The 14377-nt window shown below is 51.4% G+C and overlaps 1 protein-coding gene across 1 annotated transcript in view; it reads right to left on the bottom strand.

The window, feature by feature from the left end:
* Positions 1-10267: 10267 nt before the first annotated feature.
* The window catches only part of PTPN9 (protein tyrosine phosphatase non-receptor type 9), a gene marked incomplete at its 5' end in the record, with an annotated part of 71540 nt that continues 67430 nt past the window's right edge, over positions 10268-14377 (bottom strand). The window contains 4 exons of the mRNA XM_084240355.1: positions 10268-10607; positions 11319-11526; positions 11883-12033; positions 13372-13450. Of these exons, the coding sequence (XP_084096481.1) occupies positions 10393-10607; positions 11319-11526; positions 11883-12033; positions 13372-13450 (653 nt within the window). The 3' untranslated portion in view covers positions 10268-10392. The remainder of the gene's footprint in view (positions 10608-11318; positions 11527-11882; positions 12034-13371; positions 13451-14377) is intronic.

Genomic DNA, 14377 nt, shown 5'->3' with positions numbered 1-14377 from the left:
CCCCCTGTCCCTCGGAGGCCGCGGCGCGGACCCGCGGAGGAGCTGGCGGCGCTCCGGGCCCCCACTTCCTTCGCTCGCGCACCCCCGTTCCGGGCTGGGCAGAGCCGCGGAGGGACGCCCTTGCCACGGCTAGAGCTGTCTCCGCTTCCCCGGCCGTGCAGCCCAGCCCTGCCCACCCCATTCTGCCGGCGACTGGAAACGGGAGGTGCCAGCGGGGGCCCCGCGTCCGGGCAACAGGCGCTCGCCCGAGCGGACACCGTGGTGCCGCACCTGCTGCTGGGTGCGCTTGCAGAGGACCGACGCGGTGCTCGCCCTGCGCCCTCCCAGGGCTGCAGAGGAGAGGAGATGCTCCAGAAAGAACTAAGGCAAAGCAGAAGCGTGTGATTACAGAGGTTCAGAAGAGGGAAGTTCTTTCTAGCTGCGGAAAACTGGGTAAGGCTTCATGGAGGAGGTTGCATTCAAGTTGTGTCTGATTTCGTCAACAGAATTAGCAGTCCAGTGCTTCTCTGCCAAGGGCACAAAGGGGTAGGTGGGAAACATTGTAGAAATCTCCAAGTGTGGCTGTAGTGATCAAAACCAGGGCTGGAAAGAGAGCCGAATAGCAGGCTTTAATACTTGGTTAAAATTCTTAAATTTGCACGGAATTTTGGGCATGCAGCATGGTTACAGGACAGGTCCTGAGGAATGGTTTAAAATGTGAAATCCTAGCAGCTGGCTGTTTTGAGGATGAGTTGAATGAGGGTCGCCTGTCGGCAGCAAAGGAACAGAGAGGCTGTGGTGATTCCGGAGGCCACAGAGGCACATCTTGGTGTGGGAAGGCTAGGGAGGGAGAGCCAAGAGGCCCCTTCTTTCTCCCAACCACCCAGTCCAGAAACTTATCTCTATCTTCAGCAGCCCTCAGGTCAAAGCTCTGCCTCAGACTCTTCCTGTATCACTTGCGGTATAACTTTCGTCCAAAAGGAGTGTCTGGGGGGGCAGAGGTTACACCCATGTGACTGTGCTCACCGGCCTGAGCCCGGGCCCAGGGCACATGAGTGAGAAAGATCTGTTGATTGAGGCATCCAGGAAAGGGGGTTGGTGTGGGTGCTGCGGGATGCTGAACGTAAAGGGTCTTAGAGTCCCCTGGGCAGAACGGGGCCTGCTGCCAGTTAGACTGTCCAACCGTTCAGGTGAGTTGTACTGAGGACCTGACTGGGGCCGTGGCATTAGGTAACCAAGAATGAAACGGAGAGATGTTTGAGAACGGCTCGACAGTGCAGGTAACAGAGGGACAGTCGTCAGTGTCCTGGGATGTGTAGAGAAGAGATTTGAGGCCAGTGGTTGGGTAATCTGGCTTCTAGGCCAGGGACAAGTTCCTTCTTCCCCAAGCCTGTCTCCCCACTGTGAAATGAGGATAGACACTGGAGCAGAAAGGCAGGTTCTAAGGACCCTTTACTCAGTCTGTGAGCGGGTGGGAGGGCAGGGCATGGGGAACCTGCCACTAGGCATACAGGTGGGAATGTTGATTTGGCAAGTGCAGCGGGACACCCAGGCTAGAACGGGGACTAGAATTTGGGTGGTAGTTCAGATGGGATCACCTCGGGAAAGAGTGTAGCAGAGAAGGCCAGGAGGTGAGGACGGCGTGGTCAGTGGGAAGCCAGCACCCGGGCGGGCCACGGAGGTCAAGGTTCATTATCAGATTGGAGGTTCCCTGGGTGAAAACCAAGGTTTTCTCTATCAAAACAGAGATCCCCTGAAGTCTGGATTCCCGTCTCAGATTCCTGCTGCATGTCCCAGGGGGCTCTGCCTCGATGAAGGCAGAAGATTCTGCGTGAATGTGAAATGAGCAGAGCGGCAGGGCAGCAAGAACATTAAGCCTGCAAGCTGAGTCCCACGGTTCCCATCCAGTCCCTTCCTGTCTGTGGCTCAGTCTCCTGTCTGGGACGAGAGGATAACATAGCAATCCTTGCCCTGCTATGAAGATCAAATGTAGTATTAAAATGTGCCTGAATAAACCTAGTGGGATTCTGAGCTTCCATGGCAGTCAGGTATTTAACTGTAAGCCTGGATAGCAAGTGGGATACTGTGGATGAAGTCACTTAGGTAGCACTGGTAACCAGAACAGTCACTCCCACTCACAGAACTAGACTTTGCTGACATTCCCTACCCTCCGATATTCCCTGGTGGGAATCCCCTGCTGAACACATCCTAGAATGAGGTCCTTTAGGCTAGTCACCCTAATTCACCTCTGAACCCCCAGTACCCAAGGCGGTCAGGACCAGGAAGGAATGCAGCGTTTTTTTCTGACTCGGTGCACTGATGTCCGCCTAGCCCAGCCATTCCCATGCTCTTTGGGCTAGGATTTGATTCGGGGACACTGCCCCTCCAGCTGCACTGAGGGTTGCCTCCACTCACCTCCTCTGACCCTGTCGGGGAGGACAGATTAGTGAATGGATCCGGGTGAGGGTCTTCCTTAGAAGGCCAGGTTCTGATACTAGGAGGGCGCTTTTGTGTAGTATGGAGTATCACCATCCTTTATAGCTGACCAGCCTGAGTTTTAGCACAGTGGAGTGACTAGCCCGTGTCAAGTAGCCAAGGCAAGTCTGTCTGGCCCACAGCCTGAACTGCCCCACCTCTCCCAGGCGGTCTCTCTACATAGGGCCCTGATCTAGAATGGGGCTGCTGGAGAGAGTCTCCACTCTTGCTCCACCCTTCTACCTCCCTAACACCAAGTGCAGTTTGCCTCTAGATAGTTGGACACATCTAACCCTTTCTAAAAATATCCTTGAAAAAACAAGATTTGTTTTTCAACCACATACATGCACACATCCTCAACTCACAACACGTACACTCTCACTTTCCTGACACCTGTCTCCCAGGCACCAGTCGCACCCTCACTCACAGAGGGCTCATTCTCAGTTCTTTAGTGTGCTTACGGTAGGTCACAATTGAGAGACAATTGGTGCCTGTTCTTCAGCGACTGCCAAAAAGATCAGTGCCAATGCCCTGCTAATAGAACCTCTGCCAGCTATAGAAGACAACCACACTCGCTCAGGAATATCCTTGAGAGGGGTACGGGAGACTTGTTCCCTGACCCAATCCAGAGTGCCCTTATAGGTTCAAGGTGTTAAGCTCAGGCTACTGGTTAGAATCCTAGTTGAGTCACTTCCTAGCTGTATATTTTTGGCAAATCATTTTTTTTGTTAAAGATTTTTTATTTATACAATAGCTGGAGTACCGGCCAGAGGCACGGGAAGGTGAAAGGATTCACCAGAGACAGATTGGGGAGCAGAACAGGCAGATGTACCGAAATACACAGCTGAGGGGCGAGACAGGAGAGGTCTGTCGGTAACCCATGTGGGCCACTTCCTGGCTGGGGATCGAACTCAAGCTGCAGTGGCTGGAGACAGCTTGATAGCACTGAGACAACCCCTGAGCCACCAGGGAGGCCCAAGTTTGAAATTCTTTACAGGGGTTCTAAAACTACCACTCACTGCCCTGAAATGTCTTGCCCTTGCTGAGCATTAATTTGTCCTCCTGGGCCATTTCCAATACAAATCTGAAAACTGGATAAAACAGCATGTTACCTGGTTTTGTCAGGCCTCATATTTTCTAAGTGTTTCATTTTGTCTTTCAGTTGCTTGGTAATTTTTTCTGCAAGCAGTTGTTTCCTTTATTCCAGTGAAATCCTACTCAGAGAACCAAAAGATGAAGGAAGGTAGGTCTTGCTTTGGTTGAAGGAGACACACTGGAGAACATTGCAGCTTCTTCCTTTACCTCCCATTCAGCCTTCTCCCTGACAGCGACTACCCCAAGCAGTGAACCTCCATTTCCAAACCCTAATGCTTCAGCCCAACCACTCCCCATATTTCCCGAGTCTCTGGGAACACAGGCTGGCCTTGTCCTAAGCTACACCTCTGCCTATTGATCAGAATCTTTCAGTCTTTTCTTCCTTTATCCTCCCCTAAATGTTGGTGGCCCCCACAAACCTCACCTCTCTTCTTGCCCTCCTGCTGCTTCTCTGCTTTTACCAACTTCCAAGGCCCCTAGCTTCTAACTAAACTAAATCCCAAATTGAAATCTCCAGGCCAGTGTCTGCCCTGAATATCAGACTCCAAACTTCCACTGCCTGCTGGCCACAGAATAAAGTATTCATTAAAGGTCAAAGAAATGAGACCCCCACGGAATGAAAAAGCTGGCCTCAGCTTAGGTGTGCATCTGGCTAGTCCTGGGGTTTAAGACAACTCCATGAGCTTAGAGAAGTAGCCTGGTAGGGGTGAGCCTGCAGTCAGGGAGAGGGCATTGTAATCCTTTTTGACTATCTTCTCTCTCCATCTCACTTTTTTTTTCTTTTTTAAGATTTATTGATTTCGGGGCTCCGTGGTGGCGTAGCAGTTGAGTGCTGGGCCACGAAGCTGCCCACGGCCTCTGCAGCACCGGTTCGATCCCCGGCCACCGGTGAGGGTCCCACATGGCACACAGATCTCTCCTGCCACCCGCTGCTCCCCTCAGCAGTGTATTTCGTCAGTCTGCCTGTTCTGCTCCCCGCTTTGGCTCTGGTGAATTCTCTCACCCTCCCGCGCTTCTGACTGTACCCAGTGCTTGTATAAATAAATAAATCTTTAATTAAAAAAAAAGATTTATTTATTTAATCATACAAGAACTGGGGTGTAAGCCAGATGTGTGTAGGGGGTGGGGGGTTGAGAGGATTCACCAGCATGGGGAGCAGAACAGGCAGATGTACTGAAATACACTGCTGAGGGGAGCAGGGGTTGAACAGGAGAGACCTGCTGTGCCACATGGGTAGCTCCCTGGCCGGGGTCGAACTCATGCTACAAAACTCGTGCTGCAGTGGCTGGCGATAGCTTAATAGCACTGTCTTTAACCCCTGCACCACCAGGGAGGCCCCATCCATCTCACTTTTTTTTTTTTTTAAAGATTTATTTATTTCATTTATACAAGCACTGGGTACAGTCAGAAGCGCGGGAGGGTGAGAGAATTCACCAGAGCCAGAGCGGGGAGCAGAGCAGGCAGAAGGACCGAAGGACACTGCTGAGGGGAGCAGCGGGCGGCAGGAGAGGTCTGCGCGCCATGTAGGACCCTCCTCCGGTGGCGGGGAGCAGCCGGGGATCGAACCGGCGCTGCAGAGGCTGCGGGCACCCTCACTTTTTTTTTTTTTTAATACAAGAAGCGGGATACAGGCCAGAGATGCGGGGGGTGAGCGGACTCACCAGAAACAGAGTGGGGAGCAGAACAGGCAGACTGACTGAAATACACTGCTGAGGGGAACAGCGGGTGAGACAGGAGAGGTCTGCTGTGCCATGTGGGTAGCTCCCTGACCTGGGTCGAACCCCTGCTGCAGTGGCTGCGGACAGTTTCATAGTTCTGAGCCTTAACCCCTTGCACCACCGGGGAGGCCCCTCCATCTCACTTTCTTGTCGTCTTCCTCATAGTCCTAATAACCATCATGAATACGTTACTCTCAAGTGTTGAAAAGGCATCACTGCTCCCAGCCGCCACTCAGTATCCCAACTCCCAGTTAAGGTCCTGGTATAGTTAGCAATATCTACTTTGGCCTTAGCCAGGAAAATTGGGTAATTAAGACCACAGTATGCCAGATTTAGCTGAAACGGAAGGATTTTATAAAAGCTGTGGTGAAGGATGTAGGGAGATTAGACACTGCAACAGATTTTTGAGAGTGCTAGAGATCTATAATTAGAGAAGACCCCTACCTTCTATGGTTAGCTAAGAGCTGCGCCACCCAAAATGCTTGATATCCTCAACTGCTGTATGATGGGCAGTACCACCCAAGAGAAAGGCTGGCTGCCAAGCTCGTGGGAGTTTTAGCCCCTGCCCTTGATGGGCCAATAATGGCCTTTTTAATTTATTTTTAATTTTTTTTAAGCATGGAAGAACTGGGGTGTAGGCCAGAGGTGTGGGGGCACGGAGGTGAAAGGATTCCACAGAGACAGAATGGGGAATAGAACACACACTGCTGAGGGGAGCAGTGGGCGAGACAGAAGAGGTCTGCGCCGTATGTGGGTCTGCTCCCTGGCCAAACCCTGGGGATAGAACCCAGGCCTTAGCGGTGATAGCACTGGGACTTAACCCGTAGGCCACCAGGGGGTTCCCTAATAGTGGTCTCGGAGGCAAGTCTAACAGCTCACCTAGGAACTCTAGGACCGTGGTCAGTCCCTGCCTTGGCGCGGAGTCACACTGTCTGCCCCTCTTGGAGCAGCACAGAAGCCTTGAAGGCCTGTGGACTGGTCTTGCAAATTATAAGACAAATGACCTACTTTACAAGTTGGGGGTCGAGTGGGAAAGAAACTGAGGAATCTAGGGAAGCGAGAGCAGGTTGAGAGAGACTGTGAGAGTAAGCCGAAACTAAGGACTGTATGAGGGAGCTCATCCAAGCTGAGAAGGCCCTGATGCGTCCTCTTAAGGGCGTCACACCGTCCTACAGAGAACCAGGCCCTGGCAACGGGAGCACCTCCAGCAGGGTCAGCTGCTATAGCCCCTTTTCCCAGAACCAGCTAGCTCTTGCCTTGGGTTGAAGAGAGACCCGAAAGAGCTCAGTCTCTCTAGAAAAGCTTTTCCACCTCCCCTCCTCCCTCTAGGTCTGGGGGTGTGTGTCTCTCTCCTCCTCCCCCCACCCCACCCCCCCGCCAAGGGATCATGGGCCTTTCAGGGCAAGACTTCCATCTGCCCAGTCCCCAAGGAGTCAGCCCCATTCTGTCATTACCTGCACTTTGTCACATGCACCCCGGCCTCAACGGGCCCCTTAGGCTGAAGATGCGGCGTCCCTTCATCTCAGGAGTCCTGTCGTAGGCGAAGGGATAGGCGGGATGAAGGGAGCAACAGAACGAGAGAGAGAGAGAGAGAGAGAGAGAGAGAGAGAGAGAGAGAGAGTGGGGTCACTTCCGTGCTGGAAGAATTAGCTATCATGGGAAAGCCAGCGGGAATAAGTGAAAAAATAGCCATCAAATCAGCAGCAGATAGGTGACTTAGCCCGTGTCCCCCACTGAGCATCTTTTCCCCTCATGTTCTCCACTGTACAATCTAGTATTTGATTTTAGGTTCTCGTTAGATCTTCTGGATGAGGTCCTTGGTATTCTGAACAAATTCTGGGTTCCTACTCCATGTCCTCCTCTACCTCCTTCAACCTCTGCCACAGGGCGGGTCACATGAAGTATCTGCTGTCTCCAACACTAGAGCTACCAGCCAACTATGGTGGGGCGGGAGGGTGACGGGCAGCCTTGAGCTCTCTCTTCCAGAGGTACTGAAGGCTTAGACATCAATGTGCTAACCTTCCAGAGTAAGGGACAGGAACTACATCAGTGATTCTCAAACCTGCCCATCCTACCACCCAGCCAACAGCCTTGCAGGAGGGACCGAAAATTCGCACTTCTATGGGGCGCTGCAGTCGATCACCTCACCCGTCCTCAGCTATGCAGTGGGGGACTCACACATACCTTCTAAACTGACAAGGCAGCTGGTTGCAGTAGCTTCAAATAAATGAGAGTTCAGGGCTACCTCCTCCATGTTTTTTTATCCTTAATCTTATTTTTTTACATATTTCACCAAACCCCTAATCTCTCTGATTGGCCAGATTTCAAGAATCTCTGTTCACCTTTAGGGTGGCTTGTCCCGAAAGAATGGCAGACTCTGTGCTGCACTTTGGCTCTTCGTTAAGGTAAGAAACTCAAGGAAAATGTGGTGGTAGATCAGGAGATGGGTTTCTAAGAGGGAGTCTCCTGTAAGAGTGAGGAACAGAACAAGTACTCCGCAGTCAGATGGTCCAGGTTCTTGGTGGTGGCAAATTGCTTTTCCTATGGTTCAATCTTCTGTCAACACCTACTTTAAAAGATTGTTTAAGGATGAATAACACCTAGAAAACACTTTGAACAGTACCTGGAACAGAGTTAAGTACCCAGTAAATCTTAGCTGCCATGACTTTCATTAATTACACCCAAATATTTGCATACTCTCCAGGTTAGAACTATACCAGCTGGAGAGACCGTCACAAGGCAACACAGAGTAGCTACCTGGTGTGGGGACTGACGCTGCAGGGACAAAGCTTCTGGTTCCATTCTAAGGGGGAGATGCAAATGACTCAAGTTCTTCCCGCAAAGACCAGTGTGCCCTCGTGTGTGGAATTCCCTGGGAGACGGACCCTTTGAATATGCTGTAGACCCAAGGCCCCTACTGAGGGGAACCAGTCACTGACCCTTTACTATATGTAACATGAGCTAAATACCAACAAACTGGAATTATGACTGTCTAGACTTTGAAAGGAGAGCTTTAAAAAAAAAAAAAAAAAAAAAAAAGATCCCCAAAGACAAAACACTGTCTTTAAGAGCCAACAGACCGGTGAAGAGACCAAGGCTTTATAAGCAGCCTGACCTGAGCTCCAGTTCTAGAGCGAAGCACTGTATCCCTCTGGGCTTTACCTTCCTGATCTATTCAGAAACAGAAGGAAGAATAATGCCTTACTGGGATTTTCCTGAGAATGGGCTGTGACGTGTGAATGAGATCATGGAGGGAAAGCTTCAAGCACGGAGACTGGCCCCCAGCAAGCATTCAACAGTGCTGGTTCCCTCTGTCTGCCCAGGGCTAGGACCATGACCTGTGGATGAGGTGGGTGGCTCTAGAAATGAAAGTCTCAGCTACTGAGGCCTTGAGTCCCCCCTGCCTCCCCAACCCTCCCAGATCAGCTCCTGGACCCCCTTCTTGGCTTCCCAACCCCAGACTGCCACTAAATTGATGAAGCTAAAAGGGTTTGATCATGTCGGTATATTTGTATGTAAATACAAAACTGTAGCACTGTAAGATATTGAATATGAATTATTTACAATTATTTTCTGAATCTGACTCAGTCCATTGACGTTAAATACAAAATGAAGAGATTGTAAAAATAAGAATATATACATTCAAAGAGCTTATTACAGTATAAAATTATCGAGGTTTGATCAGCTGCCAACCTCATCTGTGATGGGGGGAAGAAGGTTTAGGGTTCCTGGGATTTTCTTGGAATGTGAAGTATGGGGGACTGTTGATTCCACCCCTGGCACATGAGGCTGGGTCGGCCAGGAGCAGACGGGGACGGTTCAGATGAAGAGAGAACACACTGTGACTGCAGGGGGCCGCCTCCCCCCGGCCGTGTTTGAGTTTTTTAGTGACGCAGAACCTACCCAGGGCCTGGCAGACTGGAAGGCAGGGAGACACGGGTATCTGAGCGGACAGGGTGAAGGCGCATGAGGAAAGGAAGCTTCTGGCAACAACAGCAAAAGGCCAGGGGCCCGGGCCCCGCTCATTCTCCCAGGGAGGGTTCTCACAGCAGTTTCCCTTTTCACACACCCGGGTTCCCTCTCTCTCTTTCACCGTTGCTGCTGGCTCTGGCTGCCCTGTAAGTTCATCTCTTCCCTCAGACCCCCATCCCTGAGGGGCAGGGAGAGGAAGGGGGAGCTCTGGAATCACAGTGGAGGTCTGTTCCCCAAATCCACAAAGCAAGCAGAGAAAGAGGATCGGGTGAGGACAGTCCATCCTGAATTACACCAGTGTCGCCACAAAGCGGTGTCCTCGGCTCCGACAGGCAGCAGCCCGGCAGGAGAGAGACGGTCCCCCGGGATGGGACCCGGGGCGGGAACGCGGCCGGGACGGGGTGTGCCCTCTTCCACAGGCTGCGTTCCGACAGCGGGAGCCACGGTCCCCGCCCCGAGTGGTTTTGGATAAACAGTAGGGTCCGAGGAGCCGGGAGACCTAAACTGCAACACGGAACCCCAGGAAATTCTACAAAGGAGCGTCTCTGTGTATATGTCTTTATAGAATACGACCATAGCATCACGTACAGGATATATTATATACACACGTACACATGGACCCAGACACGTACGTGCACATACACGCGCGCACACACACAGTGACAGGAGACCGGGATACACGCCCTACGTATAACCGTGCTTGGCACTCGGGACGTTCCTCGAACTATGTAACTTGGTCAAGCTCTCCGGGAAGGAAGGTGGGTGCGCACCAAACCTCCCCGGCAAATCCTAAAAAGGGGAAGGAGTCGGAAAGAGACCCGAGAAAGAGAATGGCGTCGGGAAAGGGTGAGGGAGGATCCTTCCCCCCTTACCTCGGGCCCTGGCAAAAATGGATAGCCACAATTTGGTTTTAATAAGGCACAGTTCAATAGCAGGTGCTGGGAGTTCAGAACACATTGCTGCTGGCCCTTTCTAGTGGCAACGTCACCACATCTGTCTAGCCAAAGGGAAAGGCTGCCTTGCGTGCACACGTGCGCCGGGAGACACAATAAAGAGGTTGGTCCATGGCTTCAACATAACTGAGGGCGACCTACAGGCTCAGCGCTGTCCGCGGTGGAGAAGGCTGGCCAGCAGGTAGGAGGCCTGTGGACAGTTACTGACTCTCCATGGCCAGGAGGTCGTGGCTGGAGGGCACCATGCCCTCTCTCTCTGCGAACTCCAGGATTGCCTTGTAGCAAAAATAGTACTGCTCAGGGGTCTGGATGCTGAAGGCCCTCTGGGTCCTCATGCGAGACACCGTCTGGAACACGTTAAGGGTGCCAAGCTCCTCCAGCTGTGCCAGGCAGATGTCCAGGGAGCAGAAGGTACCTGAGGAGAGGAAGGGTGTGGTCACACTTGGCCCGTCTCTCCTCTCTCACCTTCACCAAGTAGCCCAGGCGTGACTGCACACAAGAACCCAAAGGCAGATGCCTACTGGCAGGACATCCGGTGACTTAAGGCCCGAGAGGATGCGAGGAGGCGGTCAGAGGGAGTGTCGGAGGCCAGAGAAATGCCAGCTGTATATAGATGGACAACAGACAGAGGAGGAGAGAAGTGCCTGTTGCGATCCCAGACGGACATGTCACAGGACTTCCACTTCCCAGACCTGATTTTCAGAGCCACCGCCACTTCTCCACAGAAACGTAACGCGAACATTCTTCCTGACTTTTCCCCAAAGGCACCCACCTCAGTTGAAAGGCCAGTAGTCCCTGCAGTGCATAGCCCCTTCGGACACAGACTGCTTGCGGGCTCCAGGATGGAAAACACAGCTGGGGGTGGGGGATGGGATGTGGCGGCAGCCTAGCTCAGCAACCTGGGCTACCCAGGTGAGAGTGAGCATGCAGATGGGACACACGAAAGGGCTTGGCTTGTCGGGCATATACTCTGGCCAGCACACCTAGCACTGGGGCCACTCAAAGAGGAAGTTTTCATGGCAGTTCACCATCAGTGGATCAAATTCTCAAAAAACGACACTAAGCTTCATATTCGTCTCCACCTTCAAGGCCTATCAATGTTGCGAGGTCACATCAGGTACATTACCTGTCCTGCCAATGCCGGCACTGCAGTGGACCACAATGGGGGGCTCAGGGCACTGCCCCCTGGAGCGTGAGCCCACGCTGCTGACGGCCAGCCTCTGCTGGCTCCTGACCACTCTCAAGAAGTCAATGAGGGAAGCTGCCGAGGTAGGGACACCATAATCTGGCCAGCTCAGGAACTGAAAGTGGGTCACCTGGCGTTTCTGCCGTTCCTTGAACGAATAAAGAAGCAAAAGTGAACGAGGTCATTTCTGCTTGCCCCTGACTAAGCTTTTTTCAGATTGGCAACCCCGGGATCCTCCCACCACCAAGATTCCAGCCTACCCCCCTTAACCCACTATGGACCCAAAGGAGAGGTTAAATGTCCAGAGAGGGCACAGAATTCCTATACTATGGGGTCCAGATTTCTTGGCAGTCTCATTCCTAAGCAATGTCACTGCTGCGCTGAGACCATCTGGCTACACTGGCTCTAGGATGACCATCCTGCCTGTTCCCTTCGGAGGTTTTCTTTCCGGTAAAGGTTCTCCCCCACATTCAAAAAAGTAAGAAAAGAGAATCCTGGATTTACCTCTATGTTGTGAATTTCTAGCGTTGTTTTCTTATAATGGTTCATGTTCTCCACGCCTAGATTGGTCACTGTGAGGAAGCCAAATCGGATCCGAGAGTCTTTTTCTAAAGGCCAGTACTGGCCACACTTTCTCCTGCCGCCCTCCTCAAAGCTGGAGACAACAGAGCAAGTAAGTCCTCTATCCTTCCTCTCCACAGCAGAGACCCTGCTCCCCCGAGCCAGCAATATCCTGTCTTACATTGCTCCTAGTGTAGACCTTAGCTTCCTGGTGAAAAAGCCAGGAAGCCTTTTGATTCTAAATGTGTAAAAACAGCTAAAGTTGGGCCTCCCTGGTGGCGCAAGGGATTAAGAAGCAACCTATGAAGCTATCCACAGCCACTGCAGCACAAGTTCGATCCCTGGCCAGGGAGTTACCCACATGGCACAACAGACCTCTCCCGACTCGCCCGCTGCTCCCCTCAGCAGTGTATTAGTCAGTCTGCCTCTTCTGTTCCCCACTCTGTCTCTGGTGAATCCTCTCACCCCTGCACCTCTGGCCTGTACCCCAGTTCTTGTATGCATAAATAAATAAATAAATCTTAAAAAAAAAAAAAAAAAACCAGCTACAGTTTCTGCATGTATTCATTTAGCAGACATTTCTTTTTATCATTTGAACTCCCAGCCCTTAATCTCAACACTGTTCATTCTCTCCCCCCAAGGGCCCGTGGGTGACAGGCAAGTGAGAAAGACACAACTCCCGTGGAGCCAGCAGATTTGTGTCAAGATCTAAAGTTCACCTCACCCCTTCAGGGGCTCCGAAGTCCTCCAAGCTGGTTCTCTCCCACTAGCTCTCCCAATCACAGGCGGTTTGAATAGTGCCCTCAGGAAGGGAACTGAGCAAATATTCTCATTAACTGGTTTTCTCCTCTTCTGAAGTAGGTTATAGCTATCATAAAGATGATGATGATGATGATACTAATGAAATGGGTTAATTCCTGAAGTTTGGGCAGATTTGATTTGTAAACCAACATTTAAAAATACTCCTTTCTTTTAAGAGCTTCCTGCCTCTCACCTTTCGCCTCTTTTTTACAGTTCTGCAGGTGGAAATAAGAAGGAGCAGAGCAGGAAAAATGGTCAAAAGTAGCAGGAAAAAGAGAGCAAAGGGAAAACAGAAGACAGCCACCCTTCAGAAGTGAGGGCCGGATCCAAAGCAAACTGCCCATGTTTCCCAATACTTCTTCAGGCTGAGGCCAGGACCTCAGAACAGACCATCACTGCACAGGGTCAGCAGAGTCATGAATTAAAGGTCTAACAGGTCAGGACTAGCAATCTCCACCAGACCCTGCCTGGGTTAACTTGAAGTCAGCTAAGACAAGGCTAAGACATCTCAACTTTTTTGCCATAGCTTTCCTAATCCTCATTTCTCCTAAGAGCTGAACTCCCCTCTGGAATCACCACCCTTGGGTCAGGATGGAAGGGGGTACAGTGCAAAGAGAAGGGATCAACTCACCGAGTGGTCATGACAATCACCAAGACTTTCTGCTCCCATACCATGAGCCAGAAGTCTCGATAGGTATTCTCCAAAGGGCCTGGAAAGAATGGAAAAGACAAGGACTGTGAACTTGGGGAGTACTTCTTCCCTTCTCAGGCTCGTGTGTTTTCCGAGCTATTAACCCCAAGGCATGGGTGCTGGCTCCCTGTTCTCCTTGCTATATCCCTGCTCTTCCGAGTGGTCCATCAGCGCCAGCATCAAGTGAAGAACGTTGTGATGTACAGTCTGCGCGTCATTGCTCCCCAGGCAAGCTGTAGTAGCAGCTGGAGAAGCGCTGCTGTCCACTCTCTGAGAGCCTTCTCATCCGGGCTCTGACTGCACATCCAGGCTGACAGGGTCAAGGTAGGTGTGTCTCTAGCTATTTACATCTCGCCTCTCTAGGAAACCATTCCCCTTCTGTGTCCCCTCATCTCAGACCCAACATGCTTGCGATCTAATAGCCTCCTTCAAAATTAACTTTATCTCTCTACTTTTCCATCGGTTATCAATTCTGGCATTCTTAAATCACTCCGTCTTAAAAAGTTGGTCCACTCTGAATTACTCATTTCCTTCATCGCCCAGAAGCAATCACCAAGTCCTAGAAATTTTTTGCCTTTGAAATTTTTTTTTAAATATTTATTTATGCATGTAAGAGCTGGGGTACAGGCCAGAGGTGCAGGGGGTGAGAGGGTTCACCAGATAGAGAGCAGGGAACAGAACAGGCAGACTGATGAAATCCACTGCTGAGGGGAGCAGCGAGCGCGGCAGGAGAGGTCTGCCGCGCCATGTGTGTAGTTCCCTGGCTGGCCTGGGATCGAACTCCTACTGTGCTGCAGAGGCTGCAGATCGCTTCATAGTGATGCAACTTAACCACTAGCACCACCAGGGAGGCTCTGAAATGTTTCTTTTTTTGTGCTTTTGTCCCCATTCTCTTCCCATCCTGGTTTTCCTAAGCAATTTTGCTGCTACAAGGCTTAGGACTTCT

Source organism: Talpa europaea (assembly GCF_964194135.1).
Source record: "Talpa europaea genome assembly, chromosome: 8".
Taxonomy (NCBI): domain Eukaryota; kingdom Metazoa; phylum Chordata; class Mammalia; order Eulipotyphla; family Talpidae; genus Talpa; species Talpa europaea.
This window is presented reverse-complemented; position numbering and strand designations above follow the sequence as displayed.